Here is a 23201-nt window from a genome sequence, read left to right as displayed (position 1 = left end):
TATATTGTAGAAAATACTTTTGCTCATCTGTGCACCTATCATGAGCCATTTTTGTCACTCTATTGCCTGTGGATGAACACAGCTTACTTTAAGAAAGGCGAGAAAGCAAGCGAGAGAGAGGCGTGACAAAATTAAAATCAGTCATTTTTTTTTCCCCTGAGGAGCAGATCAATTTCCGCAGACTGGCTCGAGATATTTTCCGGCATTAGTCTTTCTCGACTTGAGCACAGCACCTAAACGGCCTGCCAGCGGGAGTCTCGGCACAGCTGCACGCTTCAGTAGAGAACAGTTACTTCTGCCGCTCTGAGTTTATTTGCGCCTCACCATGAGAATTGCCATAATTTACCCCACCAACACATCACCTCCCCAAAAGATGAGAGAAAGGGAATAGTGTGTGGAATGAAAGAGGCAAATTGATTCGACGTGATATTGTTTTCTGTTTTTTATTACGCCTATTCATTTTCTCAGAAAGAAATGCACAATTGGACCGGTGCCCGAGTTCAGTGTCATACTGTGGAACCTTAGACACAAACCTACATAATGGCCCGGCCTGTTGCCTATGTTTAAATTATGGAAACAACTACAGCATTTGATCAGCTCTGGCCTTCTCTACATGCTTCATCCTGTTCTGCACTTACAGATTTCCTTTAAGACTTGTAACATAAATTAATGTTATTTGGTCACTTGAATTCTGATTTATGATCATCTTTAATTGATGTTAAAGGCCAGAACTGGAATCATGAATCAGCAGGTTTTCTTATTAAGTCTGATAGATTACATCCACACAACACCAGAAGTTACATTTTGATTAAATACAGAAAAACAAGAGCAATCCCTTACCTGACTTTTTTCAAGGTAAAATTAAATAACTGTACTTACTTAGTAATGCATTAAATTTAACACTGGCAGTGACACTACTTTATAATGTAGGCTACTTAAAAAATTAAAAAAGACAGTGTAAATTCAATTAACATAGCCTTTGTATTCATGTTTGCTTGTGATTTTAAAAGTTGTTTTTTTAATGCATTACATTTAAATACATTCGAACTTTTGTGATCAATTTCCACAAATATGGTAACAATATAATACATTTCAGATTGGATTGCAAAACTTGGGGTTTTAAAACCCAAACAGATGTAGCTACAGGCTACTAATAAAAAGCTTGAACATTCCTTGGTTTCCTCTATATTGAACAAGAAATAGGCCTACGTGCATTTGTTAAAGGACTGAGAACTGGACTTTACGATCTTGCCCTGACTGACGTGCTGTACCTGTGCCAGGGGTCATTCTTCGCACTGTCTTTGAACATCAAACCTCTCCTCCCCTCCTAAACGTTGCCCAAATCTCTGGTTGCGTCACGAGCCGTGTCTGAGTCTAATTAAAACCATATTGAGAAAAAAGTAAATAAGACCCAAGTTCCTCCCTCGGTCTTCTGCTGCAAGAGAGCGAGGACTCGGTACGAGCGGTTCAAGGGACCGGAGCTGAGCGAAGTTGATATATAACTAGACTGCATTAGAAAATAACGCAACAATGGCTGGTTTGAAGGTAAGTGCACTTGACCGCATTGACGAATGCGTACCTAAAATACATCATTACTTATTTAAGTTAATTACGATAGGCTGTAAATTAGTTCAAACTTACAGCTTATCGTAATTATATCATCATAAAGTTTTATTCACAGGTTATAGCCTATCTTTTTTCATTGAATACTTTTTTCTTCGTTTTTATTTAGACATAAACAAACTGCAAAAAACTATGCTTGTCTATTGTGTTTGGAACAGCGCTGTAAACTCACTGTTACATCCAATGAGCATAGTGAGGTCCGAGTCCCCTTTTGAGTCGGATCTTTTTATTGAATACGGTTAGATAGTGTCGAGTCACCAAACCGGTTTGAACTAAGTTTCCAAATACAATCTTCAGGCTAAAAACCTAAACAAACGTCTGAAGATGCTTTTGGGAAAAGCAGCCCTGAAAGATTTATTCATGACTCACGAGATTATCTATCTTTGAGAGCAGTTCTTAATGTAAAAAGAGACTTTATATAGTTTTATAAGCTGAAATGTAGAACTGAACAACAAACTTAACAGGGACACATGCCATTGCAGCGAACATCGAATTAAATAAAACCTAAACAATATGTATTTATTTGGAATGTTTCAGAACATGTACATGGACATCGATCAATTGATTGTCTGAATCGATTCTTACTAGCGAACTGTTTGAAAGATCCGATTCCTGAAAATTAGTTTTTCATGTCACCGTTACATTAGGGGGGCGTTCCAACTTGGCCAATCAGATCACTGGAATCTGCAGCTGCCCAGATGAGGTTAATATCGGCTCTAGGCTACATAAACTTTAAATTCATGGAAGGTTAATTTTTTTTTTTTTTCAGAAGAATGCTCTCGTTTTATAAATCGAAATTCAAAGGAAATCTGACAGTCTGCTAAAGTAGACTCTTTCTGTTCTCAACTGTCTGCCTGTAGAGAAGTAGAATGTAAACAACTGGCATCAACTATATATTTTGTCAGATGTTTTTAGATTACATTTGAAATCTTAATTCCTATGAGTTTATTGCCATATTTAACTTATGTTTTCAGTTATTATTTGAGATGTTTAAGAGCTGCTCTATATGCCTCTGCAGATGCAGGATGACTAAGCACATTTTTTTGTCGCTCAGTCCTAGGAAGGGGGAGATACTCAGATGGCCTTACACAGTTTCTTTGTGTTCTTCTATTCTCTTTTATCATATTTTGCCATTTAGTTTGTTCTTAAAAAATGTAATTAACACATACTTAATCAATACTTTTCAAATAACTCCGTAGTACATGAGCGGTTTTGGAAATGAGTTTGCCTCTGAGGACCCTCGCTGTCCAGGATCTCTACCTGAGGGACAGGTATTACCACAACTTTTATCACCTACCTGGCCTGACCAATTAACTTTACACATCAACTCAGTTTAGTTTGTTTTCTAGAACAATCCACAAGTGTGTCCATATGGCCTATATGCTGAGCAACTCTCTGGTTCTGCCTTCACTTGCCCACGGTCGACCAATAAGAGAAGGTATATATAGATTTGCAAAAAACAAGGCAAAACAAACAACAGTATGTAACAAGTCAAATCAAAATTGTTATGTTTATAGCTGGCTGTACCGCATTTTACCCTCGGTACGCCACAAGCCTTTCACTCCGATGAGCGGTGGAGATCTTACAGAGAACTGGAATGAAGTGGAGCCTGACCCCAACCAGCTACGATGGAAGCCGTTTAACATCCCCAAGTCTTCTGAGAAAAAAGTGGATTTCATATTGGTAAAAGATTTCATCCTTGTCCACACTGCTCATATGGCCTTCATATTTAAATAATTCTCAGTGATGCCATCGGTGATTCTCATTCATCGGTTTGATATTTTCAGGGTCTACACACAGTCTGTGGAGCTGGAGATTCAAAATCTCGGAATGGAATCGCCATCCACATGTACACCTGCAACACTTCAATGATTGACAAGTCAGTCTGAATTGCATTCAACTCACCAATGATTTTATTTCCCTTCTCTGTAAAGTGTTTTTTTTTAAGATGGTACTTTTTTGTTTCATAGATGTTTCCAAAATGCAGATGGTGATTTCCTTATTGGTAAGCTTGTGGTCTCATTATTCATGCCATATTTTCAAGTTTTTTATTTTTCAGGATTATTATGTGATTTGGATATTTGCAGTAGTAGTTTCTTTTGATTAGGACTGCAATTTGTGTTCTAGTGCCCCAGCAAGGTGAAATCCTGATTACTACAGAATTTGGGAAGATGATGGTGGAGCCCAATGAGATTTGTGTCATTCAGGTTTTTTTTTTTTTTTTTGAAGAAGTTGTTGTTTCCTGTGCTCACCAAGGCTGCATTTATTTGATCAAAAACAGTAAAACGGTAATATTGTGAAATATTATTACAATAAATAATAAAATAACTCCTATTTATTTTATGTCATTTATAAATGTGATGGCAACGTTGAATTTTCAGCAGCAAATACTTGATTTTTCAGTGTCACATAATCCTATTAAATTATCTTCAATGTTGACAACAGCTGTGCTGCTTAATAGTTTTTGTGGAAACTTTATACCTTTCCCCCAGAATTCTCTGATGAATAGAAAGCTCAAAATAACAGCATTTATTTGAAACAGAAATCTCTATCTCTGGCTTTATTGTCACTTTTGATCAATATAATGCATCCTTGCTGAATAAAAGTATTAATTTACTTCAGAAAAAAAATATAACTTACTGACTCAAATCTTTTAATGGTATTTTATATTCAAGTTTGCATTCAATATTCCAATAAAAAATATTTTTATGCACTTTTCTATGTTTCCCAGCAAGGGATGCGTTTTAGTGTTGATGTGTTTGGAGAAACCAGGGGGTACATTCTAGAGGTGTTTGGGGCCCACTTTGAGCTGCCTGACCTGGGTCCTATAGGTATGTACAACATCATTTCTTTTTTAATGCCTTTGAATAACTAAAGCTTTCATAAGTCTATTAATTTGGTTGTACATTGCAGGGGCTAATGGACTGGCTAGCCCTAGGGACTTCCAAACACCTGTGGCTTGGTACGAAGACCGTACTGTATCCACAGGTTACACCGTTGTCAACAAGTACCAAGGAAAGCTCTTCTCAAGTCAACAGGTGCCGTGAAATGATTGGGTCATTAGTAATTCCCATTGCCGACATCAATGAGGCACTGAATGTTAGATTACACACAAAATGTTCAATTTAGATTTCAAGCATCTTCATGCACTGAATTTATTTCCCCGTCTTGACAAACAAATAATTGACTTGTTACGGCTGTCAGGAGCAAATTAGAGACAGCAAAAGTAGCACCACAAGGCAGTATCACTCATTGTAACAGAAAAAAATAATGTAGAGAGAGCAGGCATCTATATTTGAGCACACAGGTCTCGCCGTCTGTACTCTCTTAAACGGTTTACACTCTGTCTTGAAGGAGAAGGTACAGCCTTATCCTGTTGTTTTGTCCTCCAACTGAGTGCTGAAATTGCTTAAATTAGCTTATTATTTGCTTGACTGGGAAAATATGTTTGTGTTTTGTGTGTATGAGGTTTTTTTTCTTCTTCTTCATTTTAATAGAGTCTGGTAGAGTTATCTTGAGAACTGTTATGCTTGTGAGATTACAAACCTCGGGGTCCCAGAAACCCCAGGGTGCACGGAGAGCGTCTTTGTGTGACTGAATGTAACTGTAAAAACAGTCATGTTCTTGTTTGAGTTGCTGGATTTGTGTTTGTGTGTACAGTTGTGACTGGTGTGTGTGTGTGTGTACATGTGGGTGTGTGTGTAGATGTGGGTGGGTTGAAACAACAGGAGGGCGCATGGGGGTCAGGACAGCAGGCAGTCTCTGCTGTAATGAATTATATTGATTTTTCCGGCAGCATTCAAAATCTGTCTGGTGTAACATTATCAAGGTGTATAAAATTGCGGTTTTTAACGAAGACTTTTCTGCGCCTCGTGACCTACTATTTCAAGTGAAGGAGTATAGCGTCAAAACAAGACGATGGCGTTTAAACGCTTTTTTGAGGGGCGGGCATTGATCGGACGTCTTAGTGTTTCGCGTTTGACATTACTATTGATTATTTACTCAAAGCCTACAGAAATTCATTACGTGGTGTATTATTACAGTACCCATGTTTTTGTCTTTTTAAATGTGTTCAAATAGGACTTTTCGCCGTTCAATGTGGTGGCATGGCACGGAAACTACACACCGTACAAATATAACCTGGAAAAATTCATGGTCATCAACTGTGTGGCGTTTGATCACGCAGTGAGTGTTGTTTCTTTTGACCTCTTAAAATCACTACATTTGAACTGTCAATCAAATTAGGCTACCTGATTTTTTTTATTTATTTCCAGGATCCATCGATTTTCACCGTTTTAACAGCGAAATCCACTCGTCCAGGTGTGGCCATTGCAGATTTTGTCATCTTTCCTCCTCGTTGGGGTGTAGCTGATCACACCTTTCGGCCTCCTTACTACCACAGTAAGTCAGAGTTGTTGGCTACACAGCCTACTTGTATTAAAACCAATTGAAATTTCATGCGGTTAAAGAGCGCCCTCTGTCTCTGCTAACAGGGAACTGCATGAGCGAGTTTATGGGGTTAATCAAAGGCCATTATGAAGCAAAGGAAGAAGGATTCCAGCCTGGAGGAGCCAGTCTCCACAGCATCATGACTCCACACGGCCCTGATGTTGACTGTTTTGAGAAGAACAGCACAGCTGTCCTCAAACCAGAGAGAGTTGCTGAAGGCACTATGGTAATGTACAAATGGTTAATTGTGAAATTCATCATGTAAAATGCTAGATGACGTTCTAAATAATGCTGTATTAAACAGGCATTCATGTTTGAGTCATCCTTCAGCATGGCTGTGACCAAGTGGGGATTGGAAACCTGCCACCGTCTCGATAAGAACTACTATAAATGCTGGGAGGCTTTAAAAACTCACTTCAATCCAAACTGGAAACCCAGCAGCAAGTAGAACATGGTTACACCTCAAGTCATCATAATTTTTGCTTAACTGTGGATCAGTGATTCAGAATGGTTTTATCGATAGACTTGAGAGTGAACCAGAGATGTTCCGTGATTATCAAAATAAAACATGCTTTTGGAATATAACCAATAAAACTAAACTGAGTGTTTCTGCAGGTTTTATTAAAAATACATTTAACACAAAGTAAAGAATATATAACGAACACAGTACATCAATAGGTAAATGTCTAGGGAGAACACAATGAGTTGTATGAGCAACACTTTAAAGTTTCAAAATACAACATCCAATAGGTCTCCATTACTTTTTAATTCACAAAAAAAGCAAACCTACTAGCTCTGAACCCAACCATTAATACATGGAAATAACTTCGACTGTACATGTGTTCTTAGTATGTTTGTGTCTTGTTTTTCGGTGCAAATGTCTAAAGATTCTTAAAAATGACAAGATAAGTCTTGTATTCTGTAACTGATCAAAATGTTAATGATTAAAACAAGAATAAATATCTGCCAATGGTTTAAGAAAATGTTATGGTTTATATACCACACAAGATCACATAATTTTAATAATTATTTCAGAAAACAAGACTTCTTATATACATTTTGCATCTTAAGTTGTATCTCATGGATCTGGATTTAAGGATGTCAGATATTATATACATCTAGACAATACTGAGAAATATATTCAATTTGTAGCAATGCAGGCAACATTTAATATCTTGATTTATACATCATGGCACATTTATCCATAACACTGCTCTGACCTTTTTAAATCCTTAATTTTCGACCTGCAGAAACCCGGTTATGAAATTACCAAAGTACTCTGAGACTTATTTTTCTTCAATAACCGTGATAAAGGAAGTTTCAACAATAAAGTATTTTATTTAGAATATAATTACAAGTACTCGGTGTTGTCATAAACAGTGGAATCAAAAATTTTATGTTGAGAGTTTATAGGGGCGCTCATAGGTCCCTGCCTTAATCTTGGCCTCCCTTTTGTCCTGGAAAAATGGGGAAAACAAGGTTAAAATTATATAACCACTGCAACATTGACATCATAAATACTGAAGAAGAAGTGAATTCATACATCTTCAACTCACCCGGTCTGATTTAAACACCACATACAAGACGAAAAGAGGAAGAACTCCAAACAAGCCACCAATTAATGAAGTTTTAGCAGTCGGCCTGAAGTAGTTGTTATTGGTGCGTGCATATGTCCAGCGTGTAAGAGCAGGATCCTCCTACGAATAAAAACACATGGAGCTTGAGGATTACATCAAACTGTTTAAATGTGTTCGGTTACCTTCAGGAAGTTTCAATAATGCATTTGTCAGGACAGTGAACAATAATGTGGCAAACAACACACACATGCTGCATTCTGAATAAGAGTATAGAGTGTTATTACATCTTTTCACATAAAGATTATAGAGACATAATCAAAACAAAGCTGACAGGCAGTCAGTGCTAGCCAGCGATCAGTGAAGGTCACTCACTCCGGATTCAATATTAAACAAACAACCTAGGTTTCTGAAACATGAATGTAGACTTAATAATTCATTATTAAAACATCATAAAATAATAAACTAGTACTATATGTATATAACTATCTATAGCTTCATTGTAACTGTTTTACCCCAAGGTAATGTTTGCAGAATGTGTTATTTGGCTCGTCTTACAATCAGCTCTTTCCGATGAGGATTGTTCAGCTGCTGCAGATACTGCCGCTTCAGTTGAGCCCGCAGAGCCGCTCTTTTCTCCTCAGCCCGCCGGTATTCAGGGGAAAGATTGAAATACTCTGCTGGATCTAATGTTTTTGGCCGAGTGGCCAAAGAAGCCTCTTTGTAGGTCGCCATGACAGAACAGCAAAAAAAAAAAAAAAAAAAAACACGCCTCGACAAAAAATAGAAATCTCATTGGCTGCGTGCGACCTCGTCACATTCGCAAGTCTCGCGGTAATTCAGAATGTCTCGCCAAAGAGGTTTACGACTGGTTTATTTAATTATTTTACTGTCTATATATATATATATATATATATATATATATATATATATATACAGTACAGACCAAATGTTTGGACACACCTTCTCATTCAAAAAGTTTTCTATGAAAACTGACTATGAAAATTGTAGATTCACACTGAAGGCATCGAAATTAACAAGTGTGGAATTATATATGAAATTATATACATAACAAAAAAGTGTGAAACAACTGAAAATATGTCATATGCTAGGTTCTTCAAAGTAGCCACCTCTTGCTTTGATTACTGCTTTGCACACTCTTGGCATTCTCTTGATGAGCTTCAAGAGGTAGTCACCTGAAATGGTCTTCCAACAGTCTTGAAGGAGTTCCCCGAGAGATGCTTAGCACTTGTTGGCCCTTTTGCCTTCTTTCTGCGGTCCAGCTCACCCCTAAACCATCTCGATTGGGTTCAGGTCCGGTGACTGTGGAGGCCAGGTCATCTGGCGCAGCACCCCATCACTCTCCTTCTTGGTCAAATAGCCCTTGATGCCTTCAGTGTGACTCAACAATTTTCATAGTCATGAAAATAAAGAAAACTCTTTGAATGAGAAGGTGTGTCCAAACTTTTGGTCTGTACTGTGTATATATATAGCTACAGGATACAGTTTTTAATAGTATTAACTTTTAGTTATTGTAGTATTTCAAATTCAAGTGAAAAGAGCTTGTCAACTTGTTGAAATATAAATTATATGTAAATAATGTATAAAATAATATGTTTCTGCATTTCAGTTAATGTTTATTTTTTTTCAAGTAATGGAAAATGTGTTTTTATTTAGTTTTAGTTAATAACAACCCTGCATACCTCTGTAAAAAAAAAAAAAAAAAAAATTTAAATGTCTTTGACAAAACCAGTCGAAAAACATGACCTGGTATATTTATTCAAATGAATAAAGCAAATCAGATTGTGCAATATATTATCAGAGCTGCATGATACATTCCAGCCTCAGATGTGATCCAGATGTTGGCTCACCACTGGACTGAACCACTGGATCCTGACTGACTTGAGGTATCTCACAAATATCAGGCATAGAGACACGAGCAAAGTCCTCCTTGTCACTCTCCGACAGCCTATCTATAGCGAGAAAAGTAGAAGTGTGGATTACGCATTTTGACCAGTAGAGGGCGCTACAACGCAACAAAAGTGTTTATTTGCTAAATAAAGATGAATTAGGGAAAACCCCAAAGTCTTACCTTTGATAAATATGCAGCATTTGCTGGAACCCAAATTCCTCCATTCATTGATATACCTGAGAGACAAGCAAATATTCTAAAAGGTATAAGGGAAAAAATACTAATTGGAATATTTTATGACTACCATGATGATGGCAAGTACAGTCTGTCACATCTAATGTGATATTAGCTTAATTACTCATCAAAATTGAGAGCTTTGGTCCATTCGAGCAGCTCATCTACTTCCTGCTCAGAAACTGAATCTGCTCCAATCTGTTCAAAGGAATCCATCAACTCTGTGGATTCTTGCACCAGCAGAGCTGTTTCGTCGTGTTCTGTATGAGCATGCAGGAGACCCTCAGCATGCCTGTGCACAAGATCTGTGTTTACCATTATGTCATAATTCATAAGATATTTCCAGTTATCTCTATGATTAGCTCAGCAGAACACATCTTATCACCCTAAAACAAACAATCAAACAGCTACTTTAAAGACATTTTTAAAATACGTAACATTTTTCTCATCCATTCAATTTTCCGAATCTTCTTTTTTCTTGCAACATCTTGTCGCCGACGGATTTTGCAGTGATGGAATTGTATCTTCTTAACATTGGTTTCTTGAGTTATTGGGTCTTCGAACACAGAAATCTTTAATCAAAAAGGCAGTGATAGACATATAATGCTTAGGCAACAATTGTGTATTTTTCGTACTGTTACAATTTAAATTGTACATGAAACAGTAGAAATTAGCTGCATTTATTTGATAAAAAATACAGTAAAAAAAGCAATGTAGTATTTTTTTAAATGTATTTATGGAGGCAGTGATGGCTGCTGAATGTTTGGTTGGATATGTTTTTTTTACTGAAAAGCACTGATATACAAAAGGTGAAATGAAAATGAAAGTATTATGACTGGATATGTCACCTTGCAAGACAAAATCCGCCAGCCATTGTTCTCTACCCGCTGGTACCACCCAGAGTGATCCTCCCTGTCATTGCTCATCAATCGGCCATTATGAATCTGGCTTGGAGCAGGTTTCTTTAGCTGTGTGTAATCTTTAGGACTGGAGGCACACATGTCCACTATGGGTGCACGAGTGTATATTTTAAAGTAGATGTTTGGAGGATAGGTTGGCTGGAATTTGATAAACATTAGTTAGTAAGTAATTTGCAATTTGTGGCAATGTGTCTGTTTCATTATAATTAGATTTTCAATAACATAACCTTCTAGAGCAGAACACAATAACACATTACAGCATGTTCTTGAGGACAAATAACCATCTAATCATGGAAAGATGAATAACATCAACACTCACCCCACCCAGTCTGAATCGGATAAGTGCCCCTGAAGCAGCATCCAGAATATTAGCCTACAACAAAGCATTCAGGCATATGATTTATTTTTATTTTTTTAAAGAAGAGAAACATCTAAATATTCAAACATGCATTGTAAAAAAATAAAAATAAAAAATAAATAAAAAAACCTACCTCTGCAGGGTTAATAAATCTAAGAAGGAGACGTGGATCTCCTTGATTATGAAAGCTCACTAGTTTCTTGAGGTGCTTGAAAACAGCAGTATCCTACACGTGACAGACATAGCATGCACTACTTTTTATTTATGCATTCAGTCATATGTTGGAGAAAATGTAACATGAAAGTTGAGTGTGATCACTAACAACATGTGTCCTCCACGCTCGCTGGATGATCCTGGCTGCTCTGCTGAAAACTGATTCCAGCTGTGGGACAAGTATGACATTAGTGTCTGATGTAGTTTCCCCATCTGGAGATGTTGAGTGATGCCTAAAGGAGAAAAAATGATTTGATTAGTTTTTTTTTTTTTTTATATAGCTTGCTTCACTCATTTAGAAATGTTTTGCTGTATTTCATACCTGTCAAAAGAGTATGTGTGTTCAGTCATTTTCTTGTTCATGCTAGCACATGCTGCTTAAGGATAAAATGAGAGAGAGAGAAAATTATACTGTGATACATTAACATGGATTTACATTTAAATTAGCCAAAAAGGGCTGGAAAAAAAAGAATAGAGAAAACATAACCTATAAATTATACTGTTTAACTAAGGCTAAAGCTCTGCACCCTGATTAAGCGTGTGCCATGTCAAGGAGGGAAATGGTTTATTCAGCCAGGATTATGATTGTTTTTTTTTAGGCTACATTTAAATCCATCCATATAACGTTACTCATTTCAAAATTAAAATTAAGATTATATATATATATATATATATATATATATATATATATATATATATCACTCAGTCTACAAAATGTTACTTACTTGATCTCTTGAGTCCTCTTCATTCTCAAGTAACAGAATAGCCAATATGCTTAAAATACCAGAATAAGAATGTTTAATAGGTACAAGGTGTTTAAAATAAGCAATGTACTGAAAATAAAGCGTTTTATCCTTATGATAATACAGAAATCAAACCCATCCGGTGATTATCGAAAAGTAAACAAAATCGTGAACTGGAGTTTCACATTACATCGACAAACTGCAACCAAAGACTAAACTTAACATTGAAGGAGTTAAAAAAATAAAGCCTAGACACAGTATAAGACTTTTATTGGTGACTGCACGCCTACAACCGTTACCAAAGCAACGTGAAAACAAACCTATTTTTACCTCAATGCTAGAAAGCTAGAAATACGAGATTTTATCAAAAATACATTTTAAATGGGGAAACTACGTGTGGACTAGAAGATTAATCATTTAACTAAAATATACGTTTAGTGACCTTTTCAGATTACATCTTTACGACAGTAGGTTGCGAAAAGTTAAGCATTGCGACATTGAATCGTTCACTAATTAATAAAAAATTAGTGAAAAAATCGGCTACTCAAAATACTGACCTTTGACGACAGACATTATCATTATTTTTTTCTAACAAAACGGTCCTAGTGATTGTTCAGCAAACCTGTCAACCATTACTGAAACATCGATCAAATTAGTTGCATCACTCATCTAACTAACTGTTTATTGTATAACTATGGCAGGTGTGACATGACCTGTTTTAATGAGCTGCAATTAAGAGTTTCTGTGTTATTAGAGTACAAGTTTACTAAGACTAGAGTGTACTTGCTAATCAAATTTTAACATAGCAGTTGACCATCAAAGTTAGTTATTTAGTCAATACTTTATTACATTTTTATAAGTGATCAATATTCTTCTACTTCTGTGTTAGGAAAAATACAACCTAATTTATAAAATGTTCATAAATATAACTGAAGGTTTTAATAAAGACATTCAAGAAATGGCTTTACAAAAATGACCTTACATAGACCTATGATACACAGCATTTGGTAATTCTGTAGGTCAGTGTTGCAATTGACATGTCTTATGGAGAGTCCTTAAGGCTAATGCCCCAAACCCCTGCCCTGCATAATAAATTACAAAAAAAGATCAATTAAAATTACACTGAAAGCCGCACACAAAACAGCAAATCAGATTATACAGCATATAGAATCAACTGTGTGGTCTTATTTAAGAATGCTTAGTTCATCTGTGGTATGTCTTTTGCATACAGTAGATTGTGAGAGGTCCTGTGTTTGAACCTCAAATTAACAAGTCGTGGATGAGGATCAGCCACTGTTTTCAATAACACTTTCATACTTTTAACAATTCTATCAAACGGACAGCAGATATCGGTTACATCATCTTCTTTACAGACTTAGCCATAATGAATGTGGAATCATCAGTGTTTACATCTGTTAAACATAGTTGGCGTTCAGTTTCTTGGTTGGCAGCTTCTGACTATAGAATGTCTGTCAGGAAAATAATGTATTGTGACTGACACGCTATTCTTTCAAATGCTACAGTGAATGAAACAGCCAATAATCTACAGGAGACAGACGAATAACATGAGAATTCACCATTTCAAAGCCTCAAGATCCAGAAAATATATATGTAAAAAAGCTAATGAAACAGTGCATTGAACTGTATTGTAAATACATTCATCTTGAAATCAAACATTGTTATCCTCAAGCACTAAAGTATTCAACAACCCCTTATATTTAATATACAACAAGAAATATGAAATCAACATGGTCTTAAAATTCTGATATAATTCTTTCTATATATAATCTGTATTTGTAGTTGTTTTACAATTTAGAATTGACAGAGGCCTAATGTTGCTGCAGCTTTGTCATAGATGACACTATGCATAGAAAAACCCTGCAACATTTTTTAATGTTTAGCATATGTTGTAACGTGACGGAATTGAACAATATACAATTCTCTCCTCTAAAGTTCTGTTTCTGCTGCATCACTATTATCAAGATAGTATTCATCATCAGTTGTGGTGTCAGAATCAGACTCCTCAAAAACAGTCATGCTGGTTGTGTGGCGCCTTGATGACAGGATTCCACGAGGAGGAGACAGATTTTCTGGAGATGTCCATATGGGGGAAGACACAGAAGGAGCATGGGACATACGACGAGGTGAAGAGGACATAGTTGGTGATGGAGGTGGGGTTGGGTCTGCATCATCATGATTATTTGTATATCCAGATTGAGACTGTTTACCAGTGTTTGAATTTGCATCATAGATTGGGGAAAGGCTACTACTCATTGGATAGTCAACTACTGTATAATTCTCTTTCGGCAGAAATTCATCCAAACTTGAGAGGTCACTGATGCTGCTTGTCGAGATTCGTCCAGGACCTGATGGTCGGCTTGAAACCACACTGCTAACTGAGAAAGATCGTCCACTGTGTAGACCATACTTTAAATCAGCACATGATGAGGACAAGCGAGACCTCACCAGATTTTGCTGCAGAGGACTCTTGGTGGCGCTCTGAGGAGAGAAGTCATCTGACTCACAAAGTGAGTTTGTTTTTTTTCTCAATGGACTATAAAACACATTGTCATTTTGAATGTCTTCTGAATCAAAATCAAACAAATAAAAGGGTGATGGGGGACCGACTGAGGATTTTCCGTAATGTGGCAAGGTGGCAGAACGATTCATATTTTGGGTCTTTTGCCTGTGTGGACTAAAGCTCCTACCACAAGACCGGTTTCCATTTTCATCGCTATGCCTCCTTTGCTGATCAACATTTAATTTATTCTCAGATGATTTATTTAATGTCAAAGGTGACAAGGACTCAAAAGAGGCTTTATCGATTGTCAAAGATGAGTTGGAGGTCTCCCATGTGCACTCAGAACCCTTTTGTTCATTTGTAGATCTGTTTTGCCAGTCCATATTTAAAGTATTCTTAGATTTCTCTAATGTAAGTGGCGACAAATCTGCAAAAGGTGCTCTATTGGTGGACAAAGATGAGCTGGGGACCTCCCATGTGCACCCAGAACCCTTTTGTTCAGTTGTAGATCTATTTTGCCAATCCATATTTAAAGTATTCTCAGATTTCTCTAATGTAAGTTGCGACAAAGATCCAAAAGAGGCAAAAGATGCTTTACCGATGGTCAAGGATGAGCTGGGGGCCTCCTGTGTGGACCCAGAATCATTTATTTCAGCCTTAGACTCATTTTGATCACTCATATTTAATGTATTCTCAAATTTCTTTAATGTTAGTAGTGACAAAGAACCTAAAGATGTTTTATCAGTTGTTAAAGAGGAGTTAGAGGGTGCTGGGTGGCTCTCAGAACAGGTTTTCTCCTCTGTCTTGGGTCTTTCAAAATTCTCAGTATCTGAGGGCTGCTGAGTGGGACTCTTGTTCTTTTTTGGTAGTGTGTCAAGTGAGCTGTCTGAACGTTTGACACCAAATGTCAGTTTCAAGCGATTTAACATCTGGTCAATCCTGCTGTTCGTTCTAAACACTGGCAAATGTCTTTTGGTTTTTAAATACTGGGGATTAACATCCTCTTTGTCTGGTAAAGAAGCTGAAGAGAAGACAGCTTCTTTGTCTTTCTTGACTCGTGAACTAAAGAGGCCTTTTTTTGAATTGGAACTTTGCATTTCCTGCAATCTCTCAGGCATATGCACAGCAGGAATCTCTTTCTCAACTGTCAGTGGAGTTTCACTTTCTACTGTGAGCTTATCAGGTGATAAATACTTACTTTTCTCACCCTGCCTGTGCTTGGGGTATGCATTACCCATATCAAGCTGAAGTTCCATCAGGCCATCATGCTCCTGATTAAAGAAGTTGTTAGAGCCAGTGCTGAGCTTCCTTGGGTGTGGACTTATATTAGCTCTTTGGCTTTCCATGACAAAACTTGCATCTGGAGCAGATTGTAAAAGGCATGGCTGGGCAGGTTTGTGATTATCTAGGGCGCTTGTGTAAGCTTGAACTGCTGTCCTCTGTTCTCTGTTAGAAGCAGCAAACTGTTCCTTTGGTTTTTTAATGCTTGTGTATGTGGACAGTGAAGAGCTTGGAACACTTTTTATGAAGTCTGCAGGAGTGGTTACAATATCATAAGATGTAGATACCCGAGTTGTGGGCACAGGCAGAGAGGGTAGGTCTTGTAAAGTGTTGTTGAGTGCAGGTCGTGAGGAGATGAGGCTAGAATATGGAGATGTACTGAGACGAGGAGCTGATCTTCGTCCAAAATCAGGAGGCAGAGATTGAGCTGGTGCTATATGAGAGCCAAAAGAGCTTCTTTGTAACTCTTCTACCTGTGGCGTAAATGGGTTGAAGTCAAATGAAAATTTTGAAGGAAGTGTTTTCCGGTCACCTGGCAGTGTTACGCCTCTATCTTGCTTAAGAGGTGATGTTTCACCTCTCTGTATGTGGGAAGTAGGGGTGGAAGGGGAAGGGGTGGACACCGCCGGGCTGTACTCCCGTAGGTATGAATAAATGCTCTGTACTCCTACACTTCTGAGAGGTCTGCTTGGAGAAAGAGGGCTCGAAAGATCCATTTGATTTTGACTTGACTGAGAATATTTCTTAGAGTCCAGATACATATTTGTGGGACTTGTTCCATCTACAGAAGAGTCTTTCCTGGGTGAGCAGTTAAGCCTGTCTGTGAAAGTGCTTGTGCCCAAAGAACTAATGTCTGTTATATTGTGTGTGCTTTGCGATTTATATTTTTGGATATTAAAGCCAGATTGATGAACATTAAAATTTGTCGATTCTTTGGGAGAAATTGTGGTATCTGGAGTTACTTGTTGTTTGGTCACATAGGAGTTTTGCAGGTTGGTGTTGTTGGCAGTATTTTGTTCCACTGCATCTGTTTCTTCTGTACTGGAATATTCCCTCAAAAGAACTGAATAAGAACGTTGTTGGGATCTGAGAACACCAAGTTGGCTGGTTTTGGTTGTGGAGTGTGGGAAATGTTCCTCATCTGCTTTGGCAATAGAAGCTTCTAGTCTCTTTGAAATCTCTGTCTCTGGATTTTTTAGAAACAGCGATGCCCTTAATGGCACTCTTTTCCTAATTCTAGGTGAGAAATGGAACTGACTGACTGATATTTCCTCTGTTCTTGCAGGAGTGTCTGGGTTTTCGGTGGTTTGGGCAGCAGCGTTAACAGGATGGGCAAATGATGGAGTTTTCAGAACATCTCTGCTAGGCAATGTAAGGGACCTGACAGACCTAGTCATCTGAGTCTCTGATTGTGTGGGCTCAGCACTACAGTTCCTCAAATTTGACCTCCTCAAGGAAAGAAGTAGACTGCTTGTTGTTGGCTTAGAGCTCAATGATTTGAAAGACTCGTGTTTATCTCCAGTATTTGATATTCTGTACCCTGAATGGGACAAACCTGATACCTGGCGTGTGTCCAGAGGTGTGGGAAAAGGATGCAAATCTGTATTATTGTACATCATGCCCACAGAAGAGGACTTGGTAATGGGTCTCTTTGGCTGTATTGTGGTTGTGATGTTCGGGGAATTGTTCTCTTTTTGCCAGTCAGGAGAGTTATAGCTGGTCCCTGCAGTCAACTGCATGTTATTTTCATTGGCCAACATGTGTTCAGATGGTCGCCTCTGGGAAGGAAGAAATGATTGTTGCTGCCGATCCTGGCGAAATAAGGTAGATGGGTTCATATTCTGGCCAAAGTCTTTGGGTTCGTGCTGTACGTCATTGCCGCCTTGCTTGGGCCTTCGAAGGCGGCCACTCCAAGGTGGAACAAGAACTGAGACCAGGGCTGAAGACAACATAGCTGATGTAGGATTGATAAAACCAGGTTCTGGCTCAGGGATATTTTCAGAATGAGGAGCAGTTAAATAGTCTGATGACAAGACCTGGTTTGCAACTTCTGAATGGTGTGCAAAAAACTGGGAATCAGTGCTTGCTTTTAGACCATTGTCCACTTCAAGGGAGCTCAGATTACTGTGGTTTTGTGGATTTGTTGAAGCATTCTCTCTACAGTCATTGGCTCCAGATTCCTTGTTGAATTCTATTTGAACCTCACAAACAGGATGAGTAGAATGTCTTTGTGAGTTGTGAACAATTTCTGTTTGTTCATGAAGGCCTATATTATATTGTATTCCTGTATTTTGTCCCCGCTTTGTCCCACGTTGTTGCAGAGTGGAAAAACAGTCTTCATCAAAGCTTGCTTTTGGCCCATCCCCATTCTTAAATAAATCACCAGTTGATTCGCCACATTGGTCAGTTTGTGAAAGCACGTCCCTTAGCTGTCAGAACAAGCAACAAATCTTTTGATTATTGACAAAATTTGCACAAAACACAGGCACTAATTCAAGCACAGTAGCATTTGTACATTTTAGATTGCTAAATTGCATTTCAGGAGCTGCTTGGGAAAATTGCAATATATGCTTCTCATATGTATTTGAACTATTTGAACAGATCACCACTCCCATTCCATAACTGTTTATACCGACAGTTCAGCTTCACAACTGAGCTTTACATTCCACTAAAAAATTGTCTGCATGTCAAAAATGCATGCATGGAGTAGAATGTATTCAAAAGGCAGTACAATAGAGATATTCATTATATTTAAGATATTGATTTGTAAGACATAGATTGTATCTTTACACCAGACATTATCTTGCTAAAAAAATAATATGCATCTTAGCTTGAATGCTTACCTCTGAGTGGTGTTGATTAGCTGTGTTCTTCACGTCTTCATGTGTGCTGTAACAGTCAATTTGAGAAAATAATTTTAAATTAGCATATGATTTTTTAGATGAGCAAAAATGATAAAAGTACGTAGATGAAAAAATACCTCCGTGTTAAATTAGATTTTTCAAAATCTCAACAAAAGATAAGTTCCCTCAGGCAGATAAACAAACATTGAAAACTATGATGAAAACAAAGCTTTTGTCTAATTCAATGTTTCACACGCTACTCTTCCTCCCTAAATACTTCTTCTAGTTCAACGTCTTTTATATGTTCAGCAAGGCAACGCAGGAAAACAAGATCAACGACATTCCATCCTTTCTCTCAGTTTAAGCATTTTAGGAGTTAACAATTCATAGGCCTGACATGAAGGGAGGGGTCCATGGTTAAACTGTTTTAAAATTAGTACAGAGTGTCTCACACATTAATGCATACAGTCAAATACACATACCTCTTAAAAAACAAACAAACACCCTGTTTAATATCTGCTTTGAAAAATGAGAGAGCAGTGATGTCAAACATTTTTAAATAAGATACTGTAATACTACACAATAAATGTATATTTACTGTTTCTAAGAACAAGGTGTAAAGACTTTATAAAGGTGTAAGCACTATTTGAAAGCATGAACCCACCTAGAAATGGTACAGCCAAACAGCAAATCTTTGCCTTTACACTTTCACACTATCGTTGTCATTAAATCATGATTTATTGCTATATAAGGACTATTACTGCCTGTCATGGGTCGAAAGGGCGTTTGCTGCCCTGGCTAGGACTGTGCAAATGACACAAAACACAAAGTGCTATGGCATAATTTACAAGACAAAAGATATTATTACGTGCAGTGTGCATTTTCATAAAACATTTAATAATTGGGAGACTAACAGTTTTGGAGTGAATGCTACAAATTTTATCATTCACTGAAGTTGTTTATTACAGCAGCTGATCCAGTTTTATTATAAAACTGGATTTTAAACTACATAAGGAATTTTGGTCAATGCCATATACTGATAATTATTTTCATGTTTTGACCGATAACTGGTAAATGACTGGTTAAAATTATATATACAATTTGCAGCTATAAAACTTTGTTTAAAAACAAAAGTGAACACTAAACTTTTTAAAGCATGACGACCTCCCCCCCCCCAACAACAGTGTGGAAATGTAAAAAAATAAAATAAAACTCACAGGTTAGTTATAGCTTTCAGTGTTTTTTCCTCCGCTGTGTCTTTTTTGTTTCTTCTGTTGGGAAGACTGATAGAGATGGTGGAAGTGAATCTGGCAGACTTCCTCTGCTCCTCAGATGTCCTACTGAGGTCCTCCTTAGATCTGAGAAGTATTATTTGCCTGATCTGCAAATCTGATCAGTTGAGAAGTGTTACACATATGCAAATATGCATGTTTTAAATGACATTAAATGCATGTCATAAAAGTGAACTTTTAGTCAGAATTTAATGAATTTATGATAAGCTGTTATGTCCTGTTAAGTCTGTTTCTGAAAACAAATGCATCTTATAATCCAGTCATACAAACTCACCTCTGCTGCTCTTCTGCTGGCCTGTTAACTGCAACGATGGTGAAGAAGCAGTAGTTCCAGTTTCTAAATCTTTCTGGTTGTGGATGCGTTGAGCCAGTGGTCCAGGATGGATTTTCTCATGTTCACTTACATTCTGAAAACTAATCAAGCTTCAGCATTACAATACTGCTACAATACAGTCTACAGAGAGCGGCAGTGTTGTTCTCAACAGACACCACATGTCTGCAGCTACTTAGTTAAAATTAAAGTTCACTCCCTTAAGAAGAATTCTTGACAGGAACACCCATAGATGTTTTCTTAATATATCGAAACATGTAAGTGACAGTGAAATTTCACTTGTTTTGTCTCCCCTCTACATGTGCAAAGAAAATGATTACAGTAGTTGCCAAATAGACAGAAAAGGCTTTCTCGTATTTCTCCTAATAATGCTGAACATTAATTTTGGCTAAATTACCCTTTGTTAAAATTATTATTATTAAAACAATTGAGACAATGTGGGTGTGACAAATTGCACAAGAGCTAAAGTCTTACCATAAACATGGTGAGACATGTTGGGATGACATTCAGCAAAAGATTAATATCAGTGACACCTCATTAGATATTGTGGAGGTGCGTTTACAATCATCTGAAACGATTACATTTAGAAGTAGTCAAGCAAATATGTTGGTTAAATTTTTTTTTGATATATAATCTTAAATCCTTGATTATGTAGCTATGCATTTCTGTGTGTGCAAGATAACAACATGTATTATATAACTGGGGTGGTTCCAGACAAAAATTCAATGATTGAATCAATGTCCAATCCATTGGCATCTTGTTATAATTCTTTGACAAAGAATGTGTAACTGTGGTAAAACTACATCGGTAATATAAAAAGTAATATTTACGCAAACTCTTCAAATTACGTAAGACCTAATTTACAACCTGTTCGCTTAAAGCTACAGACTTCCATAATGTTGTCTGCGGAAGATGATAAGGGTCAGTTTAAGACAGTGAAAAGCATGAAAAGCAGTTTTTGTGTTAGAGAAGATGAGTAAGAAAACGTACTAAAAACTCCAAGAACTTAGAAACTTTGTATTGTAGCCTACCGTGATTTATCAGTTTGTGTGTAAGATCCCTCCTGATCTGAGACACCGCACGTCACGCTGACTTTCACTCCGCTTTGACAACTTGACTGCTGCAACTTCAGATCATGTGTTGACATTATAGGCTTAATGTATCTGGCTCATCTAGTTCGGTTACCTCCCTTTATGCCCTCCGGGGATCAGCTGTACCCTAAAGTACCCTCACAGGCGGCACGACTGTATATTCCATCGGAGAAAATCGCGCGCGGTGATGCAGACCCGTCATACCGACAACCGTAAGACCCGACGCCACCCGTCAAATGTTTCTTTCCCACCGAGACGTGTTATGGTGGGCAGAGCCACGGAAGTGCGGAGTGAGCATGTGTTTTAGCAGCAAACTCCGTACTTTGAAATGTCAAGTTTATGGGACCTACAGTGATAAGACACCTTGACATAATTGGAAACTGATTATTTTCCTGTATCATAAGTCACTTTGTTATATTTCGGATTTTGCACTTCCACTCAAGAGAGAGACTTTCGTTTCGAAACTGATTTTAATTGAAAAAGGGAAATTATAATAATAAAATGCATATACCTGTTTATAAAGCTTGTAATCTATGATGTCAGATAACCAACGACATGAAGGCTATAAACAAGCGATAATTGAACAATAGTACGTGTGTTTTTCCGCGCATGCCATTTCTGTGAATCGATTCTTTAGAACAATTCGTTTTAAAGAACCGGTTAAAATGATTCAGTGATTCCTTTCCTTCACAACAGAACAGCGTCAGCACGTGGTCACTGATGGCATTTCGGCGTGGAATAGGATATAGACACTGAATTATTCTAATAAAGCCATGTGATGTGTGCAACACATATAGCTATTTATAACTTTTTGATTAATAATGGTTGATTGGTCTCGTCTCCATTCAGTTTGTTGCATATATGATTAATCCAAGTCAGTTAGAATTTAAATGGCAATTTCGCATTTAAATATTAGCCTACTTGTATACATTTACACCACTGGACATTATCCATTTTAATCAGATTCTCTAAATTAATTCATTTTAATCAGATTCTCTAAAACTTTCTCAGGTCTTAAACTTGACTGGTGTCCACCTTGAGACTAAACAAAGGCATTGGTATGTATTAAGATCAATCAGTGCAATCTGAAACAGCTTACATTTTAGTCTGGGACTAGACTTAAAACTTGTCTGTGAAACTGTCATCTGCTTGACTTATTATTACTAATGTAAATAATAATCATTGAATCGGATGACTAGCGAACTGCTCAAACCGGTAATGAGAACCAGTTTAAATGAGTACTGTGAAAGATCCGACTCAAAAGAACCATTCGCCCATGAATCGGACATAGCACACAAATAATAGGTAATGTAAACAAATGTGTCTGCATCTGGGATCCGATCAAGCCTCTTATTAAACATTTTGAAGGGTAAAAAAATAACAAAAATCCTCCTAAACTATACTCTTAGCATTAATATACTGAAAATTGCAGTAAAACAACAAAATGATTGTTCTTTTCCTTTAATCACACTGTCAAAGTGCAACTGAGGTTTACTGAGAAGCAAAATATTGAATAAGTGGTGAATAAAATGGAAGGGAAAATCAATCCTAATTAAGATTTTGTTTTTTCCTTGTCAGTAATCAAGAGAGATAGCTGGTTAGACATTCTGCTTATCCTGCAAGGATTAATAAGCCCAGAGCAGGATTCCTAATTATTTTATGTAGAAATACTAAAAGGTCATCAATTAGACTCATTAGCTCCACTGGTTTAAGGCAAGAAGCCTGATTGTAGTGTTGCATTCACTGATCTATAATAGAGAATATATATAGATCAGTGGTTGCATTGCTTAAGGGTGTGCTATGCAGATGCACATAC

At 37.3% G+C, this 23201-nt stretch overlaps 3 protein-coding genes across 5 annotated transcripts; 1 reads left to right on the top strand and 2 right to left on the bottom strand.

Annotated features, from left to right (window-relative positions):
- Positions 1-1338: 1338 nt before the first annotated feature.
- Positions 1339-6680, top strand: hgd (homogentisate 1,2-dioxygenase). The gene is made up of 13 exons (XM_052596584.1): positions 1339-1545; positions 2823-2894; positions 2973-3061; positions 3141-3306; positions 3411-3502; positions 3594-3628; positions 3751-3830; positions 4355-4454; positions 4537-4661; positions 5704-5808; positions 5898-6024; positions 6117-6298; positions 6377-6680. Exons 1-13 carry the CDS (start codon positions 1531-1533, stop codon positions 6518-6520), a joined length of 1332 nt encoding a protein of 443 aa, XP_052452544.1. The 5' UTR covers positions 1339-1530; the 3' UTR covers positions 6521-6680.
- A 710-nt stretch (positions 6681-7390) lies between these two features.
- ndufb4 (NADH:ubiquinone oxidoreductase subunit B4) lies at positions 7391-8405 on the bottom strand. Its single transcript, XM_052596585.1, has 3 exons — positions 8205-8405; positions 7629-7769; positions 7391-7529 (listed from the first exon to the last, which is right to left on the bottom strand). The coding sequence occupies exons 1-3, from the start codon at positions 8379-8381 to the stop codon at positions 7467-7469; spliced, it is 381 nt and encodes a 126-aa protein (XP_052452545.1). The 5' UTR covers positions 8382-8405; the 3' UTR covers positions 7391-7466.
- A 1000-nt stretch (positions 8406-9405) lies between these two features.
- On the bottom strand, positions 9406-21926 carry LOC128013515 (protein MFI). Of its 3 annotated transcripts, none has more exons than XM_052596583.1 (14): positions 21326-21926; positions 20238-20377; positions 19889-20060; positions 18672-18717; positions 12009-18257; positions 11606-11660; positions 11393-11516; positions 11204-11296; positions 11032-11085; positions 10641-10850; positions 10231-10364; positions 9917-10084; positions 9739-9794; positions 9406-9619 (listed from the first exon to the last, which is right to left on the bottom strand). In XM_052596583.1, exons 6-14 carry the CDS (start codon positions 11644-11646, stop codon positions 9465-9467), a joined length of 1035 nt encoding a protein of 344 aa, XP_052452543.1. In that variant the 5' UTR covers positions 11647-11660; positions 12009-18257; positions 18672-18717; positions 19889-20060; positions 20238-20377; positions 21326-21926; the 3' UTR covers positions 9406-9464. The 3 variants fall into 3 exon arrangements, with proteins under 3 accessions (XP_052452543.1, XP_052452542.1, XP_052452541.1); XM_052596582.1 differs by having other exon boundaries at positions 11606-11657; XM_052596581.1 differs by lacking the exons at positions 9406-9619; positions 9739-9794; positions 9917-10084; ... (4 more) ...; positions 11393-11516; positions 11606-11660 and having other exon boundaries at positions 12941-18257; positions 21326-21705.
- Positions 21927-23201: the final 1275 nt, after the last annotated feature.

This window comes from Carassius gibelio, chromosome B24 (genome assembly GCF_023724105.1).
Source record: "Carassius gibelio isolate Cgi1373 ecotype wild population from Czech Republic chromosome B24, carGib1.2-hapl.c, whole genome shotgun sequence".
NCBI classification, from domain to species: Eukaryota; Metazoa; Chordata; class Actinopteri; order Cypriniformes; family Cyprinidae; genus Carassius; species Carassius gibelio.
Note: the sequence above shows the minus strand (reverse complement) of the source record. Positions and strands in the feature narration are given on the sequence as shown.

Excerpts from the sequence above, each read along its gene's own strand:
- hgd (XM_052596584.1), top strand. Across the intron at positions 3,629-3,750 it reads AGATGGTGATTTCCTTATTG|TGCCCCAGCAAGGTGAAATC; the intron begins GTAAGCTTGTGG and ends TTTGTGTTCTAG. Across the intron at positions 6,299-6,376 it reads GAGTTGCTGAAGGCACTATG|GCATTCATGTTTGAGTCATC; the intron begins GTAATGTACAAA and ends TGTATTAAACAG.
- ndufb4 (XM_052596585.1), bottom strand. The coding sequence starts at position 8,381 with ATGGCGACCTACAAAGAGGCTTCTTTGGCCACTCGGCCAAAAACATTA. Across the intron at positions 7,770-8,204 it reads CTCATCGGAAAGAGCTGATT|GAGGATCCTGCTCTTACACG; the intron begins GTAAGACGAGCC and ends TTTTATTCGTAG. Across the intron at positions 7,530-7,628 it reads TGGTGTTTAAATCAGACCGG|GACAAAAGGGAGGCCAAGAT; the intron begins GTGAGTTGAAGA and ends CCATTTTTCCAG.
- LOC128013515 (XM_052596581.1), bottom strand. The coding sequence starts at position 21,441 with ATGTCAACACATGATCTGAAGTTGCAGCAGTCAAGTTGTCAAAGCGGA. Across the intron at positions 20,378-21,325 it reads ACACAAACTGATAAATCACG|TTTTCAGAATGTAAGTGAAC; the intron begins GTAGGCTACAAT and ends AAGCTTGATTAG. Across the intron at positions 20,061-20,237 it reads CCAGCAGAAGAGCAGCAGAG|ATTTGCAGATCAGGCAAATA; the intron begins GTGAGTTTGTAT and ends TCAACTGATCAG.